Source organism: Musa acuminata, chromosome BXJ1-6 (genome assembly GCF_036884655.1).
Source record: "Musa acuminata AAA Group cultivar baxijiao chromosome BXJ1-6, Cavendish_Baxijiao_AAA, whole genome shotgun sequence".
Classification (NCBI taxonomy): domain Eukaryota; kingdom Viridiplantae; phylum Streptophyta; class Magnoliopsida; order Zingiberales; family Musaceae; genus Musa; species Musa acuminata.
In genome coordinates, this window is record NC_088332.1 from 13,032,790 (window position 1) to 13,055,771 (window position 22,982).

The following is a 22,982-nucleotide window of genomic DNA, read 5'->3' on the forward strand; positions in this document are numbered from 1 at the left end:
TAGTGAAGATAACTGAGACATCAAAAGCATGTAAGAAAAGATAATTCCCATACAGCAACACGATCGAAGGGCTTCAGAAACAAACTGTTTCCTATCTTTCCATTATCCAGGGGACTTCTGTTGAATTAAAAACACTATGAAGGGAAACAAACATTGATGCAAGTCGAGCAATCCAAATACAGGAGTGAATGCTTCAGTAACCAAGAACAATTCACCAGGCCCATTGAAATGCCTGGCCAAACATATGCCCAAGTTACAGTGCTCCTATATCTTTTGAACTGGCAAAGATAAGATTGTATCTGCCAGTTTGTTTTCACCAAACATAAAGGAATTGTAGAGTTGTTGGAATTCTTGTATTGTTCAGTCGTATTTGGGTCTTTCAAACACAAGAGACTTCTCTTTGAGCAGCTTTGTATATATGTCTTCACCTTCTCATGGCTAAACATTCTTAGAGAAAGGAATAAGTATCATGATTCTATCTGGAAGTCCATGAGAGGCCAAGTCTCACCACTTGTTCTCATAAGGTATACTTTTTGTTGGTGGGCTGACAGCATTCCATCTCTCGTTCAGAGTTCCAAAGCCATGGACACAGACCATTGGGCTGATTTTTATGAGACTATAAGTGCCATGTTTATGTATGCAGATATGCATCATTATGCAAAATTTGGAATTAAAAATTATTTATTGAATTAATTGCATTGTGTAACTTTCTAACTCTGCCTCCCTAGTTATTCATACATTAGCAGTTAGTGGTGTGCTTCTAATTGACCATTTAAGCATTTTATTTTCCTTATAATCCCCATTTAGCACTATTACATTTTTCCAGTTCTTCAACTTTTATCTGGTTAATTATTTGCTTATGTTTCTGCAGACTATTTATGAGAACTTTTGGTACCATTATAGTGAGGAGGAGAATCCAATTACTAGAAAAGGAAACAGAACCATATGAGCGAAAATTGAACTGACCAAATGCAACCTAGCTATGCTCCTCAGTCCATGCTCAAAAAACACAGAAATGGTATGCCCATCTGGACCATAATTTCAGATTAGAACTTCAGACCCTGCTTCAAATGATGGAATAGAAAGCAGTTAAACCAATTGATATGTGACAAGATGAGCAGACATATAGAATCCACCAATATAAATAATGAAGCATACATAATACCTGGTAAAAGCAAGCTGCAGTCTTTGTAGCATTACCTCCAGTAGCTGGCAGAATTAACAAGAAACTATGGAGGTTTAAGATAGTCCATCTAATTGCAAAGATTTTTAAGTGCTATGAGTAAGACAACCATCACAAGGCAGCAGTTTGATAAATAAATATGATAGCAAGTGAAAATGAATTTGCATATAAGAAGCCAAGGCTTGATGAAAAATTAAAGCAGAACATCTTCAATGCTTTTTAGGGTGAATCGTTTAGAATATGATGAGATGGAGACAATCAGTACATATTGGTCTTCATAGAGATGCAAGTGAGACCTGAGAATTCTGGAATAAAGAGACAAATCAACAGAAACAAGATAAGACATAGTCTAACAAGGCACAACCACCACAAGAGATAGGAGAATATATAAGAGAAGGTTTTCCTACTAGTGTGCAATGATTTTTTCCCAACATTTATCTTATCTTGTGGGATTCACTTTGCCATCATGACTTTAACAAATTCGTCATAGTTGATCTGACCATCACCATCAACATCAGCCTCTCGAATCATCTCATCAACCTCCTCATCAGTCAGCTTCTCACCAAGGTTAGTCATGACATGACGGAGTTCTGCAGCGGAGATGAAACCATTCTGATCCTTGTCAAATACTCGGAAGGCCTCTTTCAGCTCCTCCTCTGAGTCAGTATCCTTCATCTTGCGAGCCATTAAGTTGAGGAATTCCGGGAAGTCAATTGTACCATTGCCGTCTGCATCAACCTCATTGATCATGTCCTGTAGCTCAGCTTCGGTAGGATTCTGGCCAAGAGAACGCATCACAGTTCCCAGCTCCTTAGTTGTAATGCAACCTATTTAAATTCCAGCAAAAAAAGATGCTATATTAAAGTATCCACATGAAGAGTGAACTTGATAATTCCAAACATTCTTTTGGGTTGTTATCAATTTTAAGGGCAAGTTACTCAAAGATCTACCCTTGTTCCATCCAAACTAGCATACATCGTTCACGGGGAACTGGAAACTTGCATGTCAATAAAAAGGAATAACATTATTATAATACTAAACTAGTAGTTTAACAATTTTTGAAAGCACAAGTGTAACTTTGAGGTAGATAATTGAAAGGCAAGGTCAAGCTTTAAGAGTGCAGATATTTTTCCTTTGGATGTGGAGTGATCAAGCCTAGCAAATGATGTTCTTCACGTTTCTTTTAATAATACAAACCAAGATTCATTCATCCATGAATACTCTCAGGAAACAAAAAAGTTGTTTAGAATATTTCTCCCTAGTACATCACTAGTCGTACGTGACATTGGACCATACTCCCAAACAACAGCTACATGTGACATGCAATAGATGTTTAAAAACAATATCTGCTAGAGTGTTGAAAAGTCTACCGAGAGATGCTCTTGACAAAAATCCAATGGATTACACTGATTTGACAAAAAGCAACGATCCAATGAATCATAAGGATTAAACAAAAAAACATGGCTCATTGAGTCCATGAGCCACTCTCTCTACATATCTGCCTCACCATAGAAACCCACTTATTTCACCTAGAATTCATTCCTAATGATTCTTTCATCAAAACTAACACAGCTTAGTCAAACGAATACGCGGATATTGATGGTACGCCTCATAATTCTCCTGAATACAATTCAAATTATTGAGTACTATTGAATCCATATTTATATGAAAAACCTATGAAAAAATCAATGAAAAGTTTCAGAAATTTTCAGGTCATGAAGAAACTACCAGAAGTAATTTTCTTTAACTTACAATAAAGATTAATCAAACCCATCAATGATAAGTTTCACAATTTCATGTCAAGAACAAAGTATCATAAGTAATATTCCTAATCAAGGATAAACTTTTACTTTCATCTTGCTAAGCTACAAGTTAAGTAAGTTGAATAACAGCCATCCTTCATTAGAAAAAGTAGATAAAAAGGAAGAGTTGCAATGATTCAACAAATATGAAGATAATCTGATCACTGACAATGATGCCACCTGGAGTCTGGCTCATGGTGAAAGCTGTGAGATTTCCATATATTCCTGTGCACAAGCACATATTTTCTAACAGGCAGTACACTACAAAATCTAGCATGTTCAGCAGTGAGAATTTCTACAAGTGTTTATCTGGTAACAAAAAAGTAATTAATTGCATATCCCAACATAAGGAACGTATGCTACATGGACTACCTCAGTAATAAATATTACTTGGAATTTGAAAACAACCTTGATGATAATACCAAAATATTTGTGTGGCCTTTGGTTTTTGTTTCATATAACATAACCAGATGATCCTGATCAGATGGTTGCAAAAGACATGATTGCAATTTGTCTCTTCCATTATGTTTTAAGAAAGAAAAGAAAACTAATTATGCTTCCTCATACAAAGTATCCCTAGAATATTGAATGACAAAATTTGAGACAGACATGCAGGAAGGACATGGCCAATCACAAGTGGTAGCCTCCCAAACTTTGCTAACCAATTTGTTGGTTTATAACATCCTTCCATTATGAGAAGAGAAAACAGGAAAGGAAATCCAGTGTGTGTTGTGCAAGGCAAGTAGATATTTCATATCTTCCGGATAAGATTATCAGTTGCACCAAGTCCTACTTTACAACTATTAAAAATTAGTTTACCTGTTTACTAAATGGTTATGGGGGGAAAAAAGGCAAAAAGAAGATCTACTAACATTTCTATCATGAATCACTTGTTAAAAGAAAAAAAACATGTTGAAAGTTACAAGCATCATAGAAAAAACAGAAATCACTAGTTCCACCAAGAAACCAGTGTCTACTAGTCATTTTATCAGGATTTGTTGAGAAACTGATTGATCATCTGTTGGTCTGGCATGGAAGATAACTAGCATGATATGCGCATGTCATTGCGTGCTGGGTCATAATGTGCACATGCTAACCTGTATAGCTAGGCATGATACACATGTAATATACCAGACACCACTGACTCTATTATTTCTACTGCTACAAAAGCTCTTATCATCGACAACTCTGCATGATGATCTCTTCTGCCAACTTCTGCAAAACCCAGTAGAGTGGAACTCTTATCTTTTGCCAATCTCTGAATAACCAATCTAATCTCTTAATCTAATAAGGTTAGGCTGCACTTGCACTTGTGAGAGTTCTAAATGAATTCCTATGTTGTATGCAGAGGGTTATAAGCTTTTAATTGCTGTAAGAACCGAAGGGATAAATAACTAAAATGTAATGTCGAATTGTGTTGTAAATGGGTGAATTAGTGAAATGCAAAGGTTAGGTGTGGTGCTGTAAGTATAAATAAATTCAACATATGCAACATGAGACACATGTATTCCTCTAAACAGTTTGCACATAAAAATAATGGTAAATTATTTGGTCCGGGCATGAAGTCTAATAACTATTGAACCCTTATCATATTCTGTGAATAGACCCTCTTTGACATATATCCAATAATCCAAAAGAGTGACAACGCATGCCTCTCACAATATGGCCAAGTATATGTTCCGGACAAAAAGTAATTTCACATCATTGACATGTGAAAAACGTAAAGTCAAGCGTATCAGTCACTCATCTGAGCAAATGCCACCAAATGCCAACCATATGACGAGTGGACGAGTTTATCCGGACGGCCATGTCAATCGTCCACACTTCATATTTTCCCTATTATACTACTACGGTTTACGCCAAATTAAACAAAGATGCAAGAGGAGATCAAACAGCCACATGGATCCTATCGTTTATTAAAAAGTTAATAGTGTCCATTAGATATGTACTGTGACAGCGAATGCAAAGACATAACCATCAACATAGTCCACCACACAACAAGAAAAGAGCGGTCACCCACGAAACCTGATCTTGATGAGATCGAAATCGATCAGGAATTAATGCATGAACACCTAGAGTAACTATAGCTGAAATATACCAAATTATACAAAATGTTCAAATCAAAAGGAGAGGAAGGTCCTCTAAGGTTTAAATCGATTGCATCTTAAACAACCTAGCCATGTCTATCTACGACAGGAAAGATACCCATATAAGACATTCTGAAACACGGATCACAACACAAAAGATCAAAGCGAACCGATCGAGCAATCCAAAACACAACAAAAGCATCAAGGATCCACATCCCAAGATACCAGAAAAAGAGAAAAGAAAATCATCAATCAAAAACGAAGATTTCGACAGACAAAACCCTGGATCGGCAAGCAAGATTCGATCCCAAGAACTCTCGAATCGATAAAGAAAATGATTGAAAGGAATCAAGGGATCGAAAAATGGGTCTGACCATCGCCATCTTTGTCGAACAAGCTGAAGGCCTCCTTGAACTCGGAGATCTGCTCGTCGGTGAGCTGCTCCGCCATGGCTCCTCCACCCAGCAACGATCGACCTCAACAGAGATCGAGATGGAGAGATCTCTTGGTGGGACGAAGAAGCGATCGATATCAAGATGGAGAGAGAAGAGGGAAAGGCCTCGAGCGCTTCTGCCCTCGAGTTCGGAAGAGGTTTCGGTTTTGGTCTACCTCGCTCTCCCCTTCCCCGGCGTCCAAGTAAAGGCCCCACCGTCTTGAACGGACTTCACGCTACCGTCATCTGACACGAAACGAACCCTATTCTCCTTTCCGCTAACGGTTCGTCAAAAACTCCGTTATATACAACAGCACAAATAATAAAGCTATTAAGTGCATGAATAAAATAATTTTCATGAATAAGATGAACATCATGTTTTATTATTATTAAGTATACGTGGAGTTGTGATAAGGGACCATTTGATGCCCTTTGAGTTTTAAAAAGAAGACCCTATGCTCCTCGATCAATGTAGAACTAAATGGTCTTATCAACGCTCCCTCCCGTAGCTCGGTCGAGGTGCAGGCCAAGGGTCCTTCTTTTAATGCCAATCTAATAAAGGATTATTTGGTTGGGCGGTCATGGGTGTAGCTTGTAGGCTCACAAGGAATTGTTCGATTTGAGCGATGGGCGTATCTGTACGATTTTACCCTTTCGGAGTATGTAAACACTAAAAAGAGCCTCTAAGGAGGTTTCGGTTTTGGTCTACCTCGTACTCCCCTTCCCCGATGTCCAAGTAAAAGCCCCACCATCTTGAATGAACTTTATGCTATCGTCAGCTGACACGAAATGAACCCTATTCTCCTTTCTGCTAACGGTTTATCAAAAACTTCGTTACATACAACGGTATAAACAATAAAGCTATTAAGTGCATGAATAAAATAAATTCATGAATAAGATGAACATCATGTTTTATTATTATTACATAATCTTGTGAGTGGAGTTGTGATAAGGGACCATTTGGTACCCTTTTGGAGCATGTGAACTCTAAAAAGGAGACTTCATACTCCTCAATCAATATAGGACTAAATGGTCTTGTCAGTGCTCCCTCCCGTAGCTCGGTCGAGGTGCAGACCGAGGGCCCTCCTTTTAACACCAATCTGATAAGGGATCATTTGGTTGGTCAATCATTGGTACGGTCCGTAGGTTCGTAAGGAATTATTCGCTTTGGGCGATGGGCATACCTATACGATTTTACCCTTTCGGAGCATGTGAACTTAAAAAGAGTCATATCATATTTTATTATTACATAATCTTATGGGAGGAGTTGTGATAAGGGACCATTTGGTGCCCTTTCGAAGCATGTGAGCTCTAAAAAGGAGACCACATACTCCTCAATCAATATAGGACTAAATGATCTTATCAAATGATTGGTCGGTCATTGGTGCGGCCTGTTGGCTAGCGAGAAATTATCGACTTTGAGCGATGGGCGTACTTGTATGATTTTACTCTTTCCGAGCATGTGAGCTCTGAAAAAAACCACTAAGGGTAAAGGAGACATGACGGACTTAAGAGCCCTTTGGTTCTCATACTCTTTAACCAATGTGAGACTAAATGACCTTATGAAGTTAAAACTATTAGTTTTGTAGTAGTCATAATAATTTATGATAATAAATTAATTATTTTAGATTGACTATATGTATTCCTTTTGTGATAGATTTATAAAAAATAATATGTTTAGTTAAATTTTAAAATATATGTATCTATTTATAATATTTAGATATAACTTGTCTTCATCTTAATATTCTTATCTCAACTATATAATATTTACACTTAGTGGTTCTAAAAAGAACACTAAGTGTAAAGGAGACCCGACGGACTTTTGAGACCTTGGTTCTCGTACTCCTCGACCAATATAGGACTAAATGACCTTATGAAGTTGAAACTATTAGTTTTGTAGTAATCATAATAATTTATGACAACAAATTAACCCATAGCAATCTCATCTCATTTATATATTTATATTGGCTTAATCATTTTAGATTGACTATATGTATTCCTTTTGTGATAGATTTGTAAAAAATAATATATTTAGTTAAATTTTAAAATATATGTATCTATTTATAATATTTAGTTATAACTTATCTTCATCTTAATATTCTTATCTCAACTATATAAATCTTTTACATATTTATTATTCATAAAATATCCTTGTCTAATAATTTTATTTTTTTACTTTTTTTATTAATCTAAAATGTAGTCCATCATCACATTGTCTTTCTCAATTTTAATCGTTTAATTTATATAAATAATGTATTTATCAATCTCTTTATTAAATCTGGTTAGCTAATATTTGCTTTAAATATATTCAATAAGAACACTCAATCACCTTGGGGGTGTAGCTCATATGGTAGAGCGCTCGCTTCGCATGCGAGAGGCACGGGGTTCAATTCCCTGCACCTCCAGTATTTTTAATCTTTTTTTTTGGTTGAAGAGTTTCCCTACTTAATTAATGTCTCTATGCAATTTTTTTGGAACCAACCCTAATGATTAGTGCTGTAAAGCCAAGTTTATACGAAGTTATTAGTGCTGGAAGGTCAACAGTTAGTCAAACCCCAACAATCTTAACCTTTAGGTGGAGTTGTGATAAGGGACCATTTGATGCCCTTTGAGCTCTAAAAAGAAGACCCCATGCTCCTCAATCAATGTAGGATTAAATAGTTTTATCAGTGCTCCCTCCCGTAGCTCGGCCGAGGTATAAGTCAAGGGTCCTCCTTTTAATACCAATATGATAAGGGACTATTTGGTTGGCCAGTCATGGGTGTAGCCTGTAGGCTTGTGAGGAATTGTTCGATTTGAGCGATGGGCGTACCTGTACGATTTTATCTTTCGAAGCATGTGAGCTCTAAAAAGAGCCTCTAAGAAGGTTTCGGTTTTGGTCTACCTTGTGCTCCCCTTCCCCGACGTCCAAGTAAAGGGCCCCACCATCTTGAATGGAATTTATGCTACCGTTAGCTGACACAAAATGAACCATATTCTCCTTTCCACTAACGGTTCATCAAAAACTTCTTTATATACAACAGCACAAATAATAAAGCTATTAAGTGCATGAATAAAATAAATTCATGAATAAGATGAACATCATGTTTTATTATTATTACATAATCTTATGGGTGGAGTTGTGATAAGGGACCATTTGGTACCTTTTGAGCATATGAGCTCTAAAACGGAGACTTCATACTCCTCAATTAATGTAGGACTAAATGATAAGGTGCTCCCTCCCGTAGCTCGGCCAAGGTGCAGGCCGAGGGCCCTCCTTTTAACGCCAATCTGATAAGGGACCATTTGGTTGGCCAATCATTAGTGCGGTCCGTAGGCTCGCAAGGAATTATTCGCTTTGGGCGATGGGCATACCTGTACGGTTTTGCCCTTTCGGAGCATGTGAGCTCTAAAAAGAGTCACATCATGTTTTATTATTATATAATCTTATGGGAGGAGTTGTGATAAGGGACCATTTGGTGCCCTTTCGGAGCTTGTGAGCTCTAAAAAGAGTTACATCATGTTTTATTATTATATAATCTTATGGGAGGAGTTGTGATAATGGACCATTTGGTGCCCTTTCGGAGCTTGTGAGCTCTAAAAAGGAGACCCCATGCTCCTCAATCAATATAAGACTAAATGGTCTTATCAAATGATTGGCCGGTCATTTGTGCGGCTCATAGGCTCACGATAAATTATCCATTTTGGACGATGGGCGTACCGTATGATTTTACCCTTTCCGAATATGTGAGCTATGAAAAAGGCCACTAAGGGTAAAGGAGACCTAACAGACTTATGAGCCCTTGGTTCTCATATTCTTTAATCAATGTGAGACTAAATGACCTTATGAAATTGAAACTATTAGTTTTGTAGTAATCATAATAATTTATGATAATAAATTAATTATTTTAGATTGACTATATGTATTCCTTTTGTGATAGATTTATAAAAAATAATATGTTTAGTTATATTTTAAAATATATGTATCTATTTATAATATTTAGATATAACTTGTCTTCATCTTAATATTCTTATCTCAACTATATAAATCTTTTACATATTTATTATTCATAAAATATCATTGTCTAATAATTTTATTTTTTCTTTTTTTTATTATTCTAGATAAGTAAATCTGGTTAGCTAATGTTTACTTAAAATAGAATTAATAAGACTTGAATGCCATTTCAAGTTGGGGGTGTAGCTCATATGGTAGAGCGCTCGCTTCGCATGCGAGAGGCACGGGGTTCGATTCCCCGCACCTCCATTTCTTTCTACTTATTTATTTTTAGTTGAAGAGTTTCCCTACTTAATTAATGTCTCTATGCAATATTTTTGGAACCAACCCGAATGATTAGTGCTGTAAAGCCCAGTTTATACGAAGTTATTAGTGCTATAAAGTCAACAGTTAGTCAAACCCCAACAATCTTAACCTTTAACAGCAAGCAATTAATTAAATCCTTTCGAATCGAACAAAAGGAATCCCTATAAATAGACACAACAGAACAATCAATTCCCGCCAATCTCTCCTCACCTTCGCTTGTCATCCATCCCTTTCCCCCCTCCTCATAATCTTCACGCACGCAAACCGCCTTCTTTCCGTCCCTCCCGCTCCGTCCCCGTGCCCTCCTCTCCCCTCCCTTCCGACCCACCTCCATCCCGCCATGGGCAATTGCTTCAACAAGGAAGAAACTCCCAGCACTTCCAACGATCCCAGCCCTTCCACCACCGATGGCGCCTCCAACCCTGCCTCCGTCGTCCCTGTCTCCCCCTCCCCTCCGCCCGCCAAGACCGGCCCCATCGGCCCGGTGCTCGGTCGCCCCATGGAAGACATCCGGACCATGTACTCCATCGGGAAGGAGCTCGGGCGGGGCCAATTCGGCGTGACGCACCGCTGCACCCACAAGGCCACCGGTGAGGAGCTTGCCTGCAAGACCATCGCCAAGCGGAAGCTCCGGACCAAGGAGGACATCGAGGACGTGAGGAGGGAGGTGCAGATCATGTACCACCTGTCGGGACAGCCCAACATCGTCGATCTGAAGGGGGCTTACGAGGACAAGCACTCGGTGCACCTAGTCATGGAGCTGTGCGCCGGAGGGGAGCTATTTGACCGGATCATCACGAGGGGACACTACACGGAGCGGGCGGCGGCGGCGCTGCTGCGGACGATCGTGCAGGTAGTCCACACGTGCCATTCCCTGGGGGTGATTCATAGAGACCTCAAGCCAGAGAACTTTCTGTTGTTGAACGAGGACGAGGATGCGCCGCTCAAGGCTACGGACTTTGGACTCTCCGTCTTCTTCAAGGAAGGTCCGGTGGTGTTTCTCATGCATATCTCTTTTCCTCTCTTTTCTCTCATTTCATCCTATTTTTTCTCTAGACATCCGCTGCAACGCCATCAAAGATCACAATATCCATGGTTAATCATAGAGGAAACTAAATATCAAGTAATGAACCGAAAGAAAACAGGGCCAGGGATGCCTTGCTTTTTCTCAAAACATCCATTCAACTCATTTAAATTTAGAAGCAAAAAAAATTGTTTAAAATTTTCTTATGCTGTATACCTAATGCTCTTGCCTTCCAATTGTTTGCAACAATTCTTCTGAGACCGTCACAATTAAATCTAGCTTTTTAAACATTCTCCACAAGCGACCTGACAGTCGATCATAAATCAGTTAGCTTGAACTCCGAAAACTTATCATTCTAATACTCGGGCCTACAAGCAAATGTGTATTGACTTCTATGTTAGAAACTACTTGCTTCCCTTGCTTTGAGTTTGATCCATTTCACATACTTCAATCACTGTTAAGAGAAACCTTAACAATTGCAATCCCAAATTTCCTGATTTCCTAAAACAAAGTGTCCAAGCCTGAACAACTGCATGAACAGTGAGTTGCATTCTGGCAAGATTGCATACAATCATTGGCATTCTCGTCTGCAATATCTATAATTCATTGCAGTAACGACTTATTATGCATCGGTTGATCTGGCTCTTCTAGGCAGTCACATTTACTGGTATGCTGTAGGAATTCAGATGGGCAAAATTCGTGCATGCATGTAGCATCAGTTCCTTCCTCAAGTAAAGATGAGTGACTTATCCTGATATTGGAATATTTTCAATAAATTCTGCAATGCTGTTTTCTGTAAACTCCAATTTATCATACCATGTGTTGCTTTGTTAGAAAAAGATTAATCACCATATGCTGCTTATGCTGTTGACCTGAATAACTAAGCAAAATAAGCCCCCAATTTTTTTTAAATTTTAGTGATGACCTTTTGAAGGCACTAATATCTATGCTAGGTAATAACTTTAGGTCAACAAAGTCCTACAAAGTTGAGGCATTCATATTATAAGCAGAAAAGATGTATGCTGGGTGTTGCTTATAATGGTTCTCAAGTATCTTTAGAATTATACTCTGCAAGACGCTTGTCTGATCTCTGTAACAGTATTTCTTCATCTGAAGGCTACAACTTCAGTATTTTGTTTATGTTGTTATTTAAGCTTGTCCTAATTGCGGAATCATATGTTTGCATCTGAAAGTCTCTCTCACGAACAGGTGAAGTGTTCAAAGATATTGTTGGCAGCGCATATTACATTGCACCTGAAGTCCTCAAAAAGAAATATGGACCAGAAGCAGACATTTGGAGCACTGGGGTTATGCTATATATTCTTCTATGTGGCGGGCCCCCCTTTTGGGCTGGTAATATTACTTTGTTCATCTTATGAAACATTATGAAAAAGGATAATATTTCTCACAGTTTTCCTTCTTACAGAATCAGAACATGGGATCTTTGAAGCTATTCTACGAGGACAGATTGATTTCACAAGTGATCCATGGCCCAATATCTCACCTGGTGCCAAGGATCTAGTGAGAAAGATGCTAAATTTGGATCCCACAGAGAGGCTAACAGCATTCCAAGTTCTTAGTAATATAACTTCTTTATTTATATCGAAACATTGCTTTTCTAAATTATTGGTTTTACATGAAGCTTAAGGCATGATCATTGAAATTTGAAAATACAAATTATTTTTTCTTCCCACTTGTTATTGACATATGTCAGTTGTGGCATGTGAAGTGTGTCACTTTGCAACCATAATTATAGAACAATATTATGTTGTTTCCAACAACACTGAAGTTTTGACTTAAAAGGTTATTTCACTTAAATCTTTATGCATTCTGTGTTAGGTTTGCATGTTATAAAAGTACCCAAGCATACTCTGCTTATTTTTTGGTTTTTACCTCTTTTATTCTTGAGGGTAAACCTTTTACCTCGTCAATGTTATTTATCATGTAACTTGTGATTTACAATGCCTTATTAGCATCTTCCCTGTGCAAATAGTGAACATCTTAGTTGCCTGAAAAATCTGACTTTTGAAACATATTCATTTTCAGTTGGACATTTTCCTTTTGATTCTATATCCTAATTAGATGAGATTCTCCCAATGTGACAGTAATGATGGGCTAGAAGGGGCACAACGTCTTCCTTTTTAATGTATTATAATAGTTCATATTTGTTTGCAGGTATGAATCTTTTGACTATGTGAATGTTGCATTGCAGACCATCCTTGGATCAAAGAAGATGGAGAAGCACCTGATACACCACTTGACAGTGCTGTTTTCAACAGGCTTAAGCATTTTAGAGCAATGAACCAGTTCAAGAAAGCTGCTCTGAAGGTAGTTCCTTGCTTTGCATGCACATAATACTGACTAGATGATTACTATTTCAGGGAGCAAGTTTATAGCCACAGAAAGTACCGGGATGACTATTTTTCTTCCCACTTCATCAAGATATAGCTGTAGAATATGTTTCATGTTGCTAAAACATAACCTTGACTGGAAACACCACTTCCATCTCTAAAAGTAGCCTTTGGTGATAGAAGAAATTTCATTGCTAGGACCCTTTGATGATGGAAATTTTTTAATGCTGAAGACTAATTTTGTTGTTGCACCATATCAAACTGAATAAATCATGGTACAATGAGTGACCTAATAGCCATGACAATTTAAACTTGGATCTGATGGTGAATTCAAATTCTTTTATCATGATATCCTAAAGGGTATCTCTTTGTTTCGAACCTTAGTTCAAATGTCGCAACAAATTTTGCTTTCTGATGTGCCAAGGCATAACAGGCTTAGTAAACTTAAACAGTCTCCTAGAAGTATGAAGAGTATAGGACATTTAGAAGGCAAATTGCTAGGTATTCATAATCAAGTATTTGTACCCTTTTCATGTACTCCTACTCGTTTCCTTTGTGATGTATAGATAATAGCAGGGTGCTTATCAGAGGAAGAGATCAAAGGGTTAAAAGAGATGTTCAAGAACATGGACTCGGACAATAGTGGAACCATCACTGTCGAAGAGTTGAAAGAAGGTCTTACGAAGCAAGGAACAAAATTATCTGAAGACGAAGTCAAACAGTTACTGGAAGCAGTAAGCGGCAAATATATTTGTTATCTTATTGGCCAAAAGTGCATCCACGAGGAAGGAATCTAATGTTTTCTCTCTTCTCTTTTACTTTTGTGAATAATGATGTTGCATTGACATAGGCTGATGCAGATGGCAATGGAACTATTGACTATGATGAATTTATTACAGCCACAGTGCACATGAACAGGATGGATAGAGAGGAGCACCTCTACAAGGCATTCCAGTACTTCGATAAAGATAATAGCGGGTAATTCGAACAAGCCTGGAGGCAAACACAAGTTGTTGATAACGAAATAATCTTTTAGCCGACATAGCAGTTTGTATTGAACTTTTGTAATTGCTTTCTTCTGCTTTCACTTCAGTTACATCACAAGGGAGGAACTTGAACAAGCTCTCAAAGAGAAGGGAATGTATGACGGGCAGGAAATTAAGGATATCATCACTGAAGCTGATGCCGACAATGTAAGTATTACTGCAGACCTGACATGGCAACAACCAAGTGGCTTTTGCGATAGCTGTTTCACGGTGGAAGAGACTAATACATTTCACTTGTTATACACAGGATGGAAGAATCAACTACGATGAGTTCGTGGCGATGATGCGAAAGGGGAACCCTGAACCCAACCCAAAGAAGAGAAGGGATGTATTCATTTGACACAAAAGGGAAGGGGGATGAATGCTGATGAGAGAACATGGTACTGATATCCTCCATGTCTTGGCATTGTGGGTAAAGTGTTTGAAAGCACATCCAGAAGGGAAGCAGGCAATCATGAAATGGAACATCCAAAATCTACCTAACGGAAGCTATTCATGGAATCCATGGAGAAATATTGATTGAGATGGCGAAACCAAGGAAGTAACCAACCATAATTGCAGATATAGCCCAAAAGTGCTGGTTTTTTTCCACCTCACTTTTGTCAGGCAAAGTCATGTTATATAATGGAACTCACAGAAAGAAAAAAAAAAAAGAATGTTTCAGTAATCTCATTTATCTGAACTGTAAATGGATCTTATAATGGGAAGCTCAGCTTCAATTTATATCAATCATAACTTTAAATTTGTATGGTTTGTCTACGACAATAGCTTGTCACACCTTTTGAAAAGGTTGGAGATATGAATTGCATGTTGATCTTTCTATTTTCAACCTTCTGTAAAAGTCAAAATCGTGATGTGCTTCTTGGAGCAAGCAAAATCTTTTGGCAGATACAATTGAAGATGTTAGCTATTTTAGATTACTTTAGGATCTTAGGATGATATCTCGTCAACAACGTTTATCCTTTGCCAAAAAATCTCCAAGAAGTGGGAAACAAAAGTGAAACGTAATTGGAGTCTCGTTGACAAGTGATTAGAACACACTACTTCGGCAACGTTGACTTCGACCTCCGGTTCACCGTTGACTCTAGCTGGATTTTGGTTCTCACACTGTGCGTTGTACCAACGTGCATAAGACGAGAGCGCAAAACGGAAACGGTGGGTGGGTGGGTGAAGCATTACATCGAACAGCTGAAGGCTCCGATCCTCCGCTTCTCCATCTATGTGTTCTTCTCGCCCACCACCTCGTTTCCTTCCTCCTCGTTCCCCTGCGATCTCTCTCGCCCTCGCCTCCTGTCCAGGTCCTCCTTGTTTCCTGTGTTTAACTTGGTAAATTAGTAGGCAACTCATTCATTGCACTCACAATCGAACGTCTTATTCCTTGAGACCCAAAATTGTCACTTTCTTCCAGATTGATATGAGGAAGGAACTCATACGGATGTCTGAGGATGATTCAGATATTTCTTACTACCTGCATGACTGCATCGTTTAATTTGCTGCACTTGTGTTCCATTTCTTTGGGTGGTTTTGTTGGTGTTCTTTCATTGAAAGGAGCAAATAGATACTGTTAGGTAATTTATTGGTAGATTACTTGATGTCGATGCTTGGTGTAGTCTTACACAAATAGGCAACTCATTGAACACGCTCTCCAGTGTTCTAACATCAGTGACTATATTATCATGTAATTTTCTATGATATCTATAGGTAATTAAGACCATAATAATCTTATACAAATAGGCAACTCACTGAACACACTACTCTCCAGTTTTCTAACACCGGTGACTATACTATCATGTAATCTTCTATGATATCTATATGTAATTAAGACCACAATTGAAGGTAATGACAAACTCCAAGTGTATTAACATCTATTGCAAACCATGTATCATTGTGTCCATCAAAGTTGATCCATCTTTTTGTTGTGTTTGACTTTATGCTTTGAGTTAAAAATGTCAAAGTTTGAAAGCTTATGCCATTGGAAACTTTTCTTTGAGCAGTTCTTGGTTACAAGGAGGACAGAGTGGTTAATGAGTTCCATTGCCACTGATAAGGCAAGTCCCTACTGTTCCCTGGAGCTTGACTGAGATAGGCTTTTGCATTTTTGATGCACAGGCAAATGAATCAGATTCCACTAATTGCAGGCTGATGCAATGTGCTGCTGGTCTTCATCTCCAGAAGGAAAAGTTCTTAGGTGACACCTTAAACAAATGACAAGTGCCAGGAATCCCAAAGCTAGCTAGTTGATTCTCTATCAAACCCTTCAAAATCTTTGGAAGGCCCACAAATATCTCCCATGACTAGGGCATGTTCTCCTTGCCTCTGTCACAACCTTTCCTCTCAAAAGGTGGATGCTCAAGTGTGCATTTGCAGATGCAATTATGCCATTTAGCAAGCACCAAGCCTCACTCTATCCATTGGCATGTTGGCTTTCCACCATCTTCCTGTAACTCTATCCAAACCACAGCAGACTGGTACTTTCTTACACCACCAACCTTGTAACCTGCACAAGCTTTTGTCAAACATTGGTCAGAATCTCATATCTTGCTGCAGATTATCAACATTATAAGTTTGCACAACATTAGGCCCTGCCCCACTTTGGTTCCCCTTAGCAGAGGCTAGTTCCTTGGCAATCCAATCTCCTGAAATATAATGGTTTTGGCAATCCCTTTAGAATAGCTTGTGTCAATTAATAAATTACTTGATTCTTAAAGATGGCCACTCTCTTTATGAAGTCATCCATTCACCATTGTGGACTCCATGCTGGACTGTTTCCACCATAGGAGACCAAGCAGAATGATGATGGGGAATTTGTGCATCTCCTGAGCCTTACTTTTTCTATTAGTCTACCATCTTTAGTGCACCTAAGATTTTGAGGATAAAGACAATCCAGCTCAAGATCCCAATACCCTGACCAAGTACACTTGTTGAGAAAACAATTAACTGGGAAGAAAGGTGACAAAGAAATCTTGAAATTGTTCATGAATTGACTGCTACTTCCCCCATGTTGAAGCTTTGGTCAAATTTGAGGACTACTTGACCAAGTCACTTGTTCATTGATTACCTACATGTTAAACACATGGCTTCCTCCAGAGACATTCCTTTTGCTAAGCCTACTTTTTTAACATTGTGACTAATGTAGTGACTGGATCTGCATTTTCCTATGAATGTTCATACATTGAGATTATCATGTCAGTATTAGTTATTTCAGTATCATCTGTTTCAATTTAAAAATTCTTCAGTTGAACATTATTAGCACCAAAACAATAGGAAAAGCTTGTCAGTTCTTTGCTTGGTGCATCATTAGTCACATACAAGAATGATGAGAGTGATGCAATGGACTCCTTGATATGGTATGAGCTCACTGAAATGCATGTGCAAAGTACTGCTGGTCACTACAGCAATATATCTTTTGACAAGCTGTATTATTATTCTGTAGTAGATGGTCACTTTCAGTGTATAAAGTAATTCATCTAAAGGTCATATCCATCCATGCTTTGTCCAGTGCTTAAATGGCAACTACATGATCACAAACCATGTAATGTTTTATCTTGATCAATTTATAAAACTTCAGGCTAGCTCAAACCAGAGTAGATCAAGGATTTATGAAGCAGAAAGAGAGAGGTCATGGCTAAACTATGGCATGCATCCATTATCAGTCCTAAATCATCCATCCAACTTTACTTCATTGCTGTAGATGTCATCTGACTCAATCAAAGATGTCTGATAAATGTAAGATGGAGACACAGCAGGAGGAACCTTGCAGGCTTCCAATGCCCAATCAGCACAAGAAACTTTTACTCATCCCACCAGCAACAAGAAGACATGGTCCTTCCTCTTCCACATCAGTGATGTGCCCAGTTGTGACTTGAGCTAGTATCTCTACCAACCACATAAGCCATTGGTGGCTGAAAGAGAGAGAGAGAGAGAGAGAGAGGTGCGCATGTGTTTCTTGATAATGATTGGCTACCTTATTTTCTAATGCAGCCTGACATAACCAAAGAAAAGTAAAAGGTTAAACTCGCTCTCAGCCATTTATAGCTGATGTCCCATGTATGATTAGATAATAGTCAATTAATCCTTCTTTCAGTCTGTCTCTCCTCACCGTTTCTTTAATCTGTGATTCCCCAGGGAAGGGAAGGGAAGAAAGAGAGGGAGGGAGAGAGATTTGGCGCTGGTGGAGCTGAGGATTTGGTAGGTTGGGAGGAAGATACTGATGAACTGAGAGGAGGGGCCACCCCCACCACCATTTTCTATGTTCAGCTCCATCTTCTTCTCTTCCAATCCTCTCTTCCTGACCCCCATCACCCAGCTTATTCTTCAAGCTCTGTCCTTCTCACACCTCTGCAATCCTGGTGTTGGCTGCACCCGATCTCCTCTCTTCCATTACCTCTCATCTCCTCGTCCCTTTTCTTGTTTGTTTCATAATTCTTGCGCTCCCAAACCTGTGTTTTGGGCTTCTTTGATCCGAAAGTTGCTGCGATGGAGCTCTAGTGGGCTTCGTCGCGTCAGCACCGAGCCATTCCTCGTTCCGATACGCCTCAAATCTTTGTCAAGCCGCTGCCTTTCGAGCAATTGGGAGTTGTTTGTCTTTCTTTCTTTGATCTTCATGTGGAGAACCCAATCGAGCACCCATCGGGAAGATCTCGCGGCTTCACCTCTCTGATGCTCTTCTTCTTCTTCATCATGTCATCTTTCCCCTTCTTTCTCCTCCTCTCCAAGTCTCTTCCGTTGCAGCCCCTGCCTCCATGGGCCGGTGAGGTGAGACTGCTCTCTGTCTTGTTCTGGCAGGAGTTATTGTCCTCTCTGCTGCATTTGTTCGACAAGTGTAAGCCGATTAGTGCTCGAAAGTTTGGTGCTTTATCGTCGGTCACGACGCCTCCAAGGAAGATATGTGGCCAAAGGGTGGAGAATGCGGAGGAGATGTCGGTCTTGGATTTGCCAGAGCTGGCCCTGGAATGCATTCTGGGGAAGTTGTCACCGGCCGGGCTGTCTAACATGGCAGCTGTTTGTAGCTCTTTGAGAGAGAGGTGCAGAAGCGATCACCTCTGGGAGAAGCACATGAAGGAGAAATGGGAGAGAATGATTGGCGACGCAGCACGCAGAGATTGGAAGCTCTACTTGGCTTCGAGAGAGGACTCTTCGGCAGGCATCGCCGGCAGCAACAGCAGCAAGAAGTGGGTGGTCAGTGTGCTCTCTCGTGTGTGGCATATTTCCTGGCTGAAATCTAGGATTGATGGTGGTAGCAAGACCAAGAATCCTCTGCCTGATGACTCCATTATGTCCTGGTACCAGTCACTGGAGAGTGGCAAGTTCTGGTTCCCAGCTCAGGTTTACAACAGGGAGGTAATCATCTGTATAAATTCACCAGTACCAATAAGTTTGATGTGCAATTTCCATCCCTTTGCGCATGCATATGCTTTATGTCTTACAAGCATTAGGTTCTGATTCCTTGTGCCTGTACATTAAATTAGGCAAGATTATGATATAGATGGTGGATTCATAGTGTCAAGTTGCTAGTGATCATTATTTGTTTAATTAATATGTGAGATACATGATCATGTTTCATGTCATAAACTCCCATCTTCATGTGTTCTGTCTGAATATTTTGCTGCTTAATATTTACAACTTTTGCTGTCCTAGAAAAACTGTTTATAGCTCTTCTCCTTTTAGCTTAAATTACTAAGAGTTTGCAATGCTTCTCTGCAGCATGGGCATGTGGGGTTTATGTTATCGTGCTACGATGCTGCAGTTAGATATGATTGCCAGACAGACACTTTTCATGCAAGGTATCCATAGATTGGCCTCATTGAATGCAAAGTTTCTGCTCTTTGTGTAAAATGTTTTTGTTAAGATGCTAGCGCATCATACAAATTAAAGCTTGGTAAGTACTAAAACTGAAAATATGAGCATGAAATCACAAAAGTTTCTTACAACTTAAAGCTTTGGTAAGTATTGAAACTGAAAATATGAGCATGAAATCACTGAAGTTTACATTCATGAATTTTCGAAAGGTAAATTATGCAGTCTTGTAGTATGTATGTGTATAACTGGATTTAATACCTGTACATAGCTTTTGATATCTATCATCATCACTTGTAGGTACCCGCCACATGGACGGCGAACTACAGTCGTGGAGGAGGGAGTGCAGTGGGATAGGCTAAGGGCCCCCCCTGTTGAGACTCCTGCTCATGATCTTCATATCTCGGACTGCCTCGATGATTTACGTCCTGGCGATCATATTGAGATTCAATGGAGGAGGAGCAAGGAGTTTCCATATGGTGGGTGCTTTAGCATTGATCTACCTTCCTGGTTGTGATGAAATCAATGTAGCACATTAAGTTTTTCATTTTGTCTTTACTTCAATACAAAGACTCAATTTCTTATTTGTAAGAAGTGTCATACAGTTCAGATATTTAGGAGAATAAGTCAACAATGTCTCATTATGTTTTGCAGGCTGGTGGTATGGAGTAGTTGGTCACTTGGAACCTTGTGATGGAAATGAGCATTTCTGCTGGTGTCATCTTAGCGGTAAGTAAATTTATGCTGTTGTATATCCCAGGGTTGATCTTTTGCTTCCTAGATGTTAGTGATAAAAGGTCTGGCTAGAAGTTCATAATTTGCGCAACCTTTAAATCTTATGGAATTTTACTGAACACCGTCCTTGGATCAGAAATTTCTTAAACGGAGTTATTATAAATAGTAGATTAAACTTTATTGTGGAAGACTAAAGAGTCTTAGGGTGCTTCTCCCTTGTTTTCTTTCAGTATATCAAATCAGGATGGTCTATGAGCTGTTCTTTGAAGTTGCTCAAGTTGTTGTGGGAGTTCTCTTTTATATGACTCTTATCAATCTTTTTTTCTTATCTATTCGCTCTTTGACTATTGCTTTTTGGATACCATTTAGATTTTATTTACATTTGGTGCTGCCTTTTCTTTCAGAAAATGATGGCATGCAAGCAATTATCATTTTCGCACGTTCATTTAGATTTTATTTATCTTTGATGCATCTCGAATAATTATGACTTCTGTCTTCAACCTTTGTTAACTTACATACACAAGAATAGCATGCAAGTCTTTTCATCTTCCAGTTCAATCAGGCATCATGCATCCTTTACTTTTTTATGATAGCATATCTGACAATTACGTCAATTGGTTTTGGCCTTATGAAATCATGCTTAAGCATTATTGTAAAATAAATGAATTAAAAAGAGAAACAAAGTCTGCCTGCATTATCATACATTTCTCCTCGGTTAAGTTCATTTCAGCTGGTAATTATAAGATGATTGGCACTTGTTCTAAATCATTCGTGCACAAAGCATTTCATTTTAGGAGCTTGCTCCCAAACACCTTATCAGGATCGACTCTAAAAAGGGCAGCCCAATGCAGGGCCAAATCTGCCTTACGTTTGCAGCAGAGTAATTGTTTCCATTGCAGTTATTTCTTTGAGATATGCACGTCTGAGATTTTTAATCGTACATTCATATTCAAATTCTTGCTGCATTCTCCTCCAGTCATCCAAAAAACAGAAGTATCTTTGCAAGTGATGACTCCTCTGCCATTACTTCCTGATTTTTCTTGGTCTTAATCTACTGTTGATGGATAAGATTGTCTTTTTTTGGTTTTGGTGAATAATGGCATTCGTGAATTCCCTAAACTTAATTTTCTGTATTATTCATCAAAAAATTCACAATGATAGAAGTACTTAGGTTTGGTGCGAACTTTGATTAGCACAAGCTCTCTATCGACAGCCACACTTTACTTTTTTGACATTCTAGGAGTTCATTTGAAATAAAAACAAAATTTGGTGACTGAGGTGAGGCAGGAATAAGAAAACTGGCTTGTAGTATATTGATAGGTTGACTTCAGTACCGTCCACCTCATGTAACTTCCGAGTGCATGAACTTCAAATTTGCCAAACTATTAGCCTTCGTAATGTTATTAAAAGCTAAACTATTAGCCTTTGTAATGTTATTAAAAGCTAAACTATTAGCCTTTGTAATGTTATTAGCCTTGGTAGAATATGTGTATATGCCTTAAGCACTGCACTAAGCTTATTTTATCTCTATCAGTGCGCTGTAGGTTCTCTGATGGTTGTGATTATGATTCATCTTGAAGTAGCTAAAGTTCAATCATTTGTTATGTGATTTACCAGACACTGTTGTCTTAGAATTCAACCAGTACACACCTGGTTCGAGGTGGAGACGAGCATCAATCAACCCGAAGGATCACAGAGAAGGGGGTAATGAAACAGATGGATTTTTTGGAGGAATAAGAAAACTCAAAAGCAAGGATGAAATATCCAAGTGGAGACAGCTTTGGCCGGCAGATGCTTTGGAGTAGACTTCATCAAAGTCCTGGTTCAAGCATCATCTGTGCATACTCCATCATGCCCAAAACACGACGGAGGACGTAAAAATTATTGCTGCACTATCCATCAGTTGTAGAGATGATTAGTAGCAAACATAGCTGAAAAGCTATGAGATCGAGCCTGATGGCAATCTGCAGCTTGTTCTTGCAGATTATGGATCGTTGTTGGACACAAGGAATTCAATGTAAATTACATATTTAGCTTCTCATTTTTTCCGTTCCAACTCGAGCATTTTACGATCTTGATTGATAGTTTTAAGTTGCTGGTGAAACCCCAAGTCCTTTGAACTACTCTCTGCCAAGTTTTTGTGATCTGTTTCTGGGGTTTCAGGTTTCATGCACCAAGACATTGCAGGTTCTTTGTTCCATCAGCAACTCCACCTATTCATTCCA

The 22,982-nt window shown here is 38.8% G+C and overlaps 3 protein-coding genes and 2 non-coding genes across 5 annotated transcripts; 4 read left to right on the plus strand and 1 right to left on the minus strand.

The window, feature by feature from the left end:
* Window positions 1-1,365: 1,365 nt before the first annotated feature.
* Window positions 1,366-5,726, minus strand: LOC135676372 (calmodulin-like). The gene is made up of 2 exons (XM_065187490.1): window positions 5,447-5,726; window positions 1,366-2,010 (listed from the first exon to the last, which is right to left on the minus strand). Exons 1-2 carry the CDS (start codon window positions 5,520-5,522, stop codon window positions 1,637-1,639), a joined length of 450 nt encoding a protein of 149 aa, XP_065043562.1. The 5' UTR covers window positions 5,523-5,726; the 3' UTR covers window positions 1,366-1,636.
* Window positions 5,727-7,837: 2,111 nt separating this feature from the next.
* Window positions 7,838-7,910, plus strand: TRNAA-CGC (transfer RNA alanine (anticodon CGC)). The gene has a single exon. It is a non-coding gene; the product is annotated as a tRNA-Ala (tRNA).
* Window positions 7,911-9,675: 1,765 nt separating this feature from the next.
* On the plus strand, window positions 9,676-9,748 carry TRNAA-CGC (transfer RNA alanine (anticodon CGC)). Its single transcript has one exon. It is a non-coding gene; the product is annotated as a tRNA-Ala (tRNA).
* Window positions 9,749-10,021: 273 nt separating this feature from the next.
* Window positions 10,022-14,974, plus strand: LOC103987945 (calcium-dependent protein kinase 2-like). The gene is made up of 8 exons (XM_009406420.3): window positions 10,022-10,791; window positions 12,039-12,182; window positions 12,256-12,408; window positions 13,042-13,157; window positions 13,747-13,914; window positions 14,031-14,158; window positions 14,274-14,373; window positions 14,474-14,974. Exons 1-8 carry the CDS (start codon window positions 10,146-10,148, stop codon window positions 14,564-14,566), a joined length of 1,548 nt encoding a protein of 515 aa, XP_009404695.2. The 5' UTR covers window positions 10,022-10,145; the 3' UTR covers window positions 14,567-14,974.
* Window positions 14,975-18,266: 3,292 nt separating this feature from the next.
* On the plus strand, window positions 18,267-22,798 carry LOC135676370 (F-box protein At2g32560-like). Its single transcript, XM_065187487.1, has 5 exons — window positions 18,267-19,566; window positions 19,930-20,009; window positions 20,323-20,501; window positions 20,677-20,751; window positions 22,375-22,798. The coding sequence occupies exons 1-5, from the start codon at window positions 18,886-18,888 to the stop codon at window positions 22,560-22,562; spliced, it is 1,203 nt and encodes a 400-aa protein (XP_065043559.1). The 5' UTR covers window positions 18,267-18,885; the 3' UTR covers window positions 22,563-22,798.
* Window positions 22,799-22,982: the final 184 nt, after the last annotated feature.